General features: G+C 43.8%; 1 protein-coding gene across 4 annotated transcripts in view; it reads left to right on the top strand.

Annotated features, from left to right (window-relative positions):
• The window catches only part of C9H11orf54 (chromosome 9 C11orf54 homolog), a 24,174-nt gene extending 19,279 nt beyond the window's left edge, over positions 1 to 4,895 (top strand). For 3 of the 4 annotated variants that reach the window (XM_021171948.2, XM_021171947.2, XM_029482148.1), the window contains exons 8-9: positions 863 to 979; positions 3,243 to 4,885. In XM_021171948.2, the coding sequence (XP_021027607.1) occupies positions 863 to 979; positions 3,243 to 3,416 (291 nt within the window). In that variant the 3' untranslated portion in view covers positions 3,417 to 4,885. Of the gene's footprint in view, positions 1 to 862; positions 980 to 3,242 lie in introns of all 4 variants that reach the window. The other variant, XM_029482149.1, reaches the window with a different exon arrangement.
• The last annotated feature ends 2,070 nt before the right edge of the window (positions 4,896 to 6,965 follow it).

The following is a 6,965-nucleotide window of genomic DNA, read 5'->3' as shown; positions in this document are numbered from 1 at the left end:
TTTTTTTTTTTTTTTTTGAAGTTGGTTCTCTTCTGTTGTAAACTGTAGGGATTGAATTCGGGCCACCATGCTTTCGTGGCTCTTACCTGCTGCACCAGATTCCTGGCCCCACTCTGATTTCTCTCATCAATTTTTATAGTTTCCTATATATGTTCTCTCACCTCCTTGATTAAGCTTATTACAAAAAAGTTCTTTATTCTCTTTGATGCCTCTGCCCGACTCTAGAGGCATGTTTCCCTGCCCCACCCACTTGCTGTCCTGGCAGCAGTTAGGAGGCACAGACAACAGAGGAACGAGCTGGAGCTCAGAGGTGAGCCTTTAGATGAGCAAGGCCCTGGGGCTGACCCTAGCACTGAGGAAAACCTAAAGATGAGGGTGAAGGGAGTGGAGAGGAGAAGCGGAGCAGCTCAGTGGTAGAGAGCTTACCGAGAAGGCAGGAGGCCCTGGTTCTAATCCCAGAACTGTATGAGAAAAATATTTTAGCCTGGGGAGGGGCTGGGGCTATGCTACCGCTTAGTGGTATTGTGCTTGCCTAGAGTGTACAAGTCCCCAGGTTCAATTCCCAATATTGCAAAAAAATTAAATTAAAATCACACATAAATGGAGAACAAGAATGTACAACAAGAAGACTGACTATCCGTGGGCAGAAAAACAGTAGTGCCTCACTTCATGAATGAGGAATAAGCTTTCATTGTACAGACTGATTGGCTAGTCCTTCAAATACTGCCGTGTGTGACTGATGCCAAAGGGCACTCAGTGGGAAGGATAAAACTTATAACAATGACATCATACTTATTTATTGTCAGTATTTTAATTTTCATTAATAGTCAGTGTTTCCTTGTTTAACAATTTCTTATTGCAGCCTGAAGAGTTTTCTTCCTGCCCACTGAACTCGGACGAAGCTGTCAATAAATGGCTACACTTCTATGAGATGAAGGCTCCCTTGGTTTGTCTACCAGTTTTTGTTTCCAAAGACCCTGTGAGTCTTTTATCTTCCATTTATATACAGTGAAAATGCTTGGTGGGATACTTGCACTCTCTCTCTCTGCCTCTCTCTCTCTCTCTAGATTTATATATATATATATATATACATACACATACACACTATATATATGTATGTGTATATATATAGTGTATATATACACACTAATGTATGTACTACATGTATATATGCTATATGTATGTATGTATATACATACATGTGTGTGTGTGTGTGGCATCCTAAAGCAAATGAGTGCTGATGAGAGAGCACCATGTGAGAATCAATTCTCTCCTACTATGTGAATACACAGATTAAACTTGGGTTGTTTGGCTTGGCAACAAGCACTTCTGCCAGCTCATCTTGCCAGCCTCATTGTTTTAGGATTAGGAGGTTTGGGTTTTTGTTATTTAAGCATGCGGATACACCACGAGCATGGCGGAGGAGAAGGTTGACTGTAGATAAAAGCTAGAGCATAACCAGAAGCAGGCACACCTGGGAGAGTGCAGAGTGGGCATGACCCTGAGCCATTCGAGGAAGATGGGGGGGGGGGGTGAGAGAGGAACCAAGTGCAGCAGCCAGGAGGGCAAAAGTTAAAAATAGAGCAGGTCACCAAAATGGCTCAATTATATAGGAAAGAGCCTCTGGAAGAGGGGCAGCCCAGGCCCTGGGCTGGGGGACCAGGTGGGGTGTTGGGGGAAGGCAGAGTATGGCAGCCATCCCCTGTAACAGATAGGGACTGAGAGACACTAGGAGAGCCTCGCTGCCAAGGCTGCTTTCATATGTTAAATAGGCATCTCAGCCATCTGTCCCAGGGTTTGAGACTTAATGTTACTGGCTATCCCAGATTTCACTATGTAGACCAGGTGCCACCCGCCTCTGTCTCTCAAGTCCTGGGACTAAGGGTATATAATACCTCACCTGGCTTTTCTTCCTCGCCTTATGCATCAATCCAGGCCACCAATTCCCTTTGTAGTCAAGGATGACCTTGAACTTCTGATCCTTCTGCTTACATTTTCCTCTTCATTGCTGAGGTTACAGGCACTGCCACCATGGCCAGTTTATGAGCATTATCCTGAAAGATGAGGGATATGTGGCTTTCTGCACAGAGTGTTTGGCAGAGCAGACTTTACCTTCAATAAAGTAAAAGATCAGGCATTTTAAATAACACAGAAGTTATGCTGGTGTGTTGGAACATCCTTTAATTCCAGCATTCTTTAGGATCTCTGTGAGAGCAGGCCATCCTGGGCGACACACACACTGGTCTTGAGCCCCATCCAAAAAAAAAAACAGTAAATAATAATAATAAAGCACAAGATTCAGGTCTCTTGCCATCTTGCCTGGTGTTCATCCTATCCTAATGCTACATGTGCTACATGCCAGAAAAAAAGTGCTCTGGGCTAATTCAGAGCACAGCTACCAAAGTCCTCACTGGTGGATCTTTTAAGCCAGTGACTGCTAAGATCTTATCTTTATGAGGCTCCACAGTGATCAGTTAAAAGGCTACCAAGGACAACATTCTATAGTAGTAGAAATACTAGAAATGTGTCCATTGACACAGTGAGGCCCTGAGCAGAATGCCACAGCGGTACACCTGGAGGCCAGAAGAGGGTGTCAGATCCCCTGGAACTGGAGTTACAGATGGCTGTGAGCTGCCATGTTGGGCTGAGAATTGCACATGGATCTTCTGGGAATTCAGTCAGTGCTCTTAACTACTGAGGCACCTCTCCAACGTCCTACATTGGTAATTTTTGAATAAGCAATATGCAGAACAGTGTAGAAAGCTACAGTTTGAATAAAAATGGTGAAAGTCTTCCTGGAAGGACATGAAGGAAGGTGCTCATATCTGCTGCCTTGAAGAAAGAAAAGAAAAAGAGGGCAGTGCACTCTAGTGATTGCACCGACTGTACCCGCCAGCATCCTTGCTTTTCCTTAGTGTGACTCCATTGCTTACTTAAAAACTGGTCAGCTGCAGATGTAGCTCAATGATAGAGCCCTTGCTTAGCATGCATCAGGCCTTGGAGTCAAGGACCAACCAGCACTACAAAACATTGAATTACAGGTTTAGGGGTAGATCTTGTGATCTGTCACTCAGAAGATACAGTGGGAAGACTGGGAGTTCAAAGCTAGTCTCAGCCACAATAAGTTCCTGCCATAAAGAAAACCTTTAAGAAAAAGTACCAAAAGGCTTCACTCCTTCCCCCTCAATACACTATATTCAAAATGATTTGAATCCATACTAACAGACTGCCTGCTGTCCTAGGGACTTGATTTGCGACTGGAACACACACATTTCTTCAGTCATCATGGAGAAGGTGGACACTACCACTACGATACGACTCCAGACACAGTGGAGTACCTTGGATACTTCTCCCCTGCACAGTTCCTCTATCGCATTGATCAGCCCAAAGAGACCCATGCCTTTGGGAGAGATTAAAGCAGCTGTGTAATGGTTAGCTAAGGTAAAATTACTAACCCAGCAACTGATAGTAATTAAAAAATACAGTAGAGGACCAGAGAGAGAGAGAAAGAGGAAGAGAGAGAGGGGGACAGAGAGAGAGAGAGAGGTGTTCCCTAGCAAGCAGCCAAGGCCCTACCTTAATCCTCAGCACAGCTAGTAAAAGTAATCAGTACACAAGCACTATTTTTATGGCATTTGAAATGCAAGGATGTGGACATATGACACTCATCATATCATCATATTACTTAACATCTTCATGTGAGGGGAGCGTATTGGGAACATAGATAACTAACTGAGATGCTCACTTTAGTAAACCAATCTTCTGTCTTTATAGCCCAGCAAAGTCTACCTTCTCTTCATACCACAGATATGAATGTGGACAGGGACCTTCCATTATTCCTGCTGTCTAGGAATAACTTACATTTGGGGGGCATTACTAAATTTTTCAAGTTCATCTCACAAGGGCTAAGGGAGTATTAGACTCAACAGTGTGGAATCTTTGCACTGAGTTTTAAAAGCCCACTCTGGAAATCAGTGTACTGTGTTCTCAGCACTCAGGGGACGACCCACACTCAGAAGTCTGCAGTTGCCTTCCACAGATGTTAGTAACTACCCAAGAGCCAGGCTCTTCCTGCATTAGGTCTCTACCCAACAGTTTGTACTTTCGTAATACTGTTTGCAAGACAAGAAAGAAAAGAAACAGCAACAAAACACAACACCAAACACAGCCATTCCCCATCATGAGATATAAAACTACCCTCTTATTATGTGGTGTCTTAAAGAGATACTTTTGTGCCCTTTCTTTGGCTATATAGACTGTTGAGACAGTGAACCACAAGAAATTGGAATTCCCTCAGGAATTTCATGGCAGGAGAAGGGAAAGGCTGAAGCCTGGTGCCAGCCAGAGGAGAGGAGCTTGTCTTCTGGAAAGAGATGTCACAGGACAAACAGGAACCCAGACAACAGTGGTGGGCAAGACCACAGCTTGACCTGCTTAGTTAGGTATACCTCGTGCCTTCTATTTAAACCTGAACCTCATGCCAGGACCCAGCATGAATTCTGCAGGATGGTGGGGGAGGGGTGGGAATCCATAGACCTGTTTATTCCTCTTCCCAAAGTGACTACATTCAAGGAATCCTTTTGTGCTTTTCAAAGGATATTACACTATTACTGAGATTAATGGCTAGCATATGGTGATGATGGTTAGAAAACTCCTTGCTGTTCTGTGTCATAGAACCTGTGATGATTGTTAGCCAGAAATCAACTTTCCAACCTTTCTAATGGCAATAAGATGTGGGTCTAGGAACTCTTTAGAACTAAGCCCTAAACGTTTTCTGATTCTTTACTTTGTAATGCACATGTCTTGTGTTATTTTTAATAATACTGTTAGTTTTAATTAAACATGATTTTTGAGGTGAAACTGAATAAAATCATTTAATACTGTTTTTTTTTTCATTTCTCTCTCATTTGTTTGTTTGTTTATTGAGACAAGAGTTTCTCTATGTAGTTCTGGTTGTCCTGGAACTCACACTGTAGACCAGATTGGTCATGAACTTGAGATCTGCCTGCCTCTGCCTCCCAGATACTAGGAATAAAGGCATGTGCCACCACTGCCCAGCTGATCAGCTGATAGTTTCTTTTAATATCTTACTTCAACAAAAACAATATTACTGGGCTGGAGAGACTGCTTAGCAGTTAAGAGCACTGACTGCTCTTTCAGAGGTCCTGAGTTCAAGTCCCAGCAACTACATGGTGGTTCATAACCATCTGTAATGGGATCTGATGCCCTCTTCTGGTGTGTGTGTGTGTGTGTGTATATATATCTTTAAAAAACAATATTACTATTTTTTACATGTGTATGTGTAGCCATCCAGCAACCATGGGCAAACTGGGTTTACCTGAAATGGGGGCTGGGAATAAGGTAAGAGGGCGAGAGAAGGATGAAGCCAAGACAAAGGTTCTGATCAAGGTTCAAAGTTTAACAATATGCTTTGTGTGTATAAAGGAAAAACCCACAAAGTCCATCCCCTTCTTCAGATGGAGTATGTTGTAGCAGCAAGGTCAACGCAGACAGCCAAAACATCAAAGTTCCCATGGGAACCTGCAACTGCAGCCAAAACAGATGTCTCTGTCCAGGTTGATAAGGCTTGTCATGGCAGATGTTCAAGGTCTGCTTAGCCTTGCTCAAAGCTTGGAAAACTGCTCAGCATGTTCAAGGCTGGGAAAGGCCACATGTGTGTATGTGCTACATGCTTGCATGTCCACAGCAAGAGTGCACGTGCACATGGAAGCCAGAAGTTCTGCCCAGTATCTGATTTCCCTCCACCTTAACCACTGAGCCTTGCTGACTCAGGGAGGCTAGTCAGTCAGTGTGGTCCTGTCTTTACCTCCTTGAGCACTGGGAATGCATATGAGCTGCCACTCCAACCTTCACACTTGTGCAACAAGGGCTTGATCCACTGTCATGCCAGCTTAGAGCTAGTGTTCTCTTCTCTCACTACTCTGTACTCTGGAGCTGAGAGAGGGATTAATTCGCCATTGGAGCACAGTGCCAAAATAAGCATACAGTAAATATTTTTGGGTGGGTGGATGATCATGTTAGATATGTCACTAGTTTCTGGGACATGTTTAGTTGGAGAAACCAAACAAATTATTATATGATTACTATATTAGTATGTGAAGAGAAATACAGCAGGGGTGGAACATAAACAGAATTCTATATCCTTGTGGAGTCCCACACTGACAGGATGGATTCACTTCCTTAGTTTGATTCAAATATCAAGACTAATGAAATCACACACCTACAAGGTACTAATCATGATGTAAGGAAGGTTTCTAGAGAGATCAGGAGAGCGACCTGTCTGAAAAAAATGGGAAAAATAAGGAAAGACTGGCTTTAATAGTTCCTGTGTGAGCTTTGAATTTCCCACAGACATCAATGGAGCATTCGAGTGCTCTTGATTTATCAAATGTAGGATTAAAGGCCGCCTGCAGTCAAGCATCAGAAGTAGACTCAGGAGCTGGAAAGATGGCTCTGCAGTGCTTGCTGCTCTTCCAGAGGACCCGAGTCTATTCCCTACCTCCCACATCAGGCAGCTCCCAACTAACTCTAACTATAGCTCCAGGAATTCCATGGCACCTACACGTGCATGGGAAGAACAGACACACGGAGACACACATTTACCTGCAGACATTGGACTGCCAAGTGAAAGAATTGGTACTCTTCAGTATTCAACTGGCTAAGTGCTCTCTGCTCTGCCCTGATGGAAACCCTGGGTAGGCAAGCTTGTTAAATGCTGCTCTTCAGAAGCTTGTTCTCCTCCGTGTCAGACAGCAGTGAGTGGTGACAGTGTTGGGAGGGCAGGGTGAGAGGTGCACTGTCATTGGAACTATCTCATGTTGCCACTTTCCTTGTTAAAAGTTGGTCTCCAGAAGCTTTGGTTTCCCTCAGTCTCTGACAGCAGTGAGTGGTGACCGTGTGTGGGTAGTGACGGAAATGAAACTCTTAATGCCTCCACCTTTTCT

The sequence above is a fragment of the Mus caroli genome, chromosome 9 (assembly GCF_900094665.2).
Source record: "Mus caroli chromosome 9, CAROLI_EIJ_v1.1, whole genome shotgun sequence".
Lineage (NCBI taxonomy): Eukaryota > Metazoa > Chordata > Mammalia > Rodentia > Muridae > Mus > Mus caroli.
This window is presented reverse-complemented; position numbering and strand designations above follow the sequence as displayed.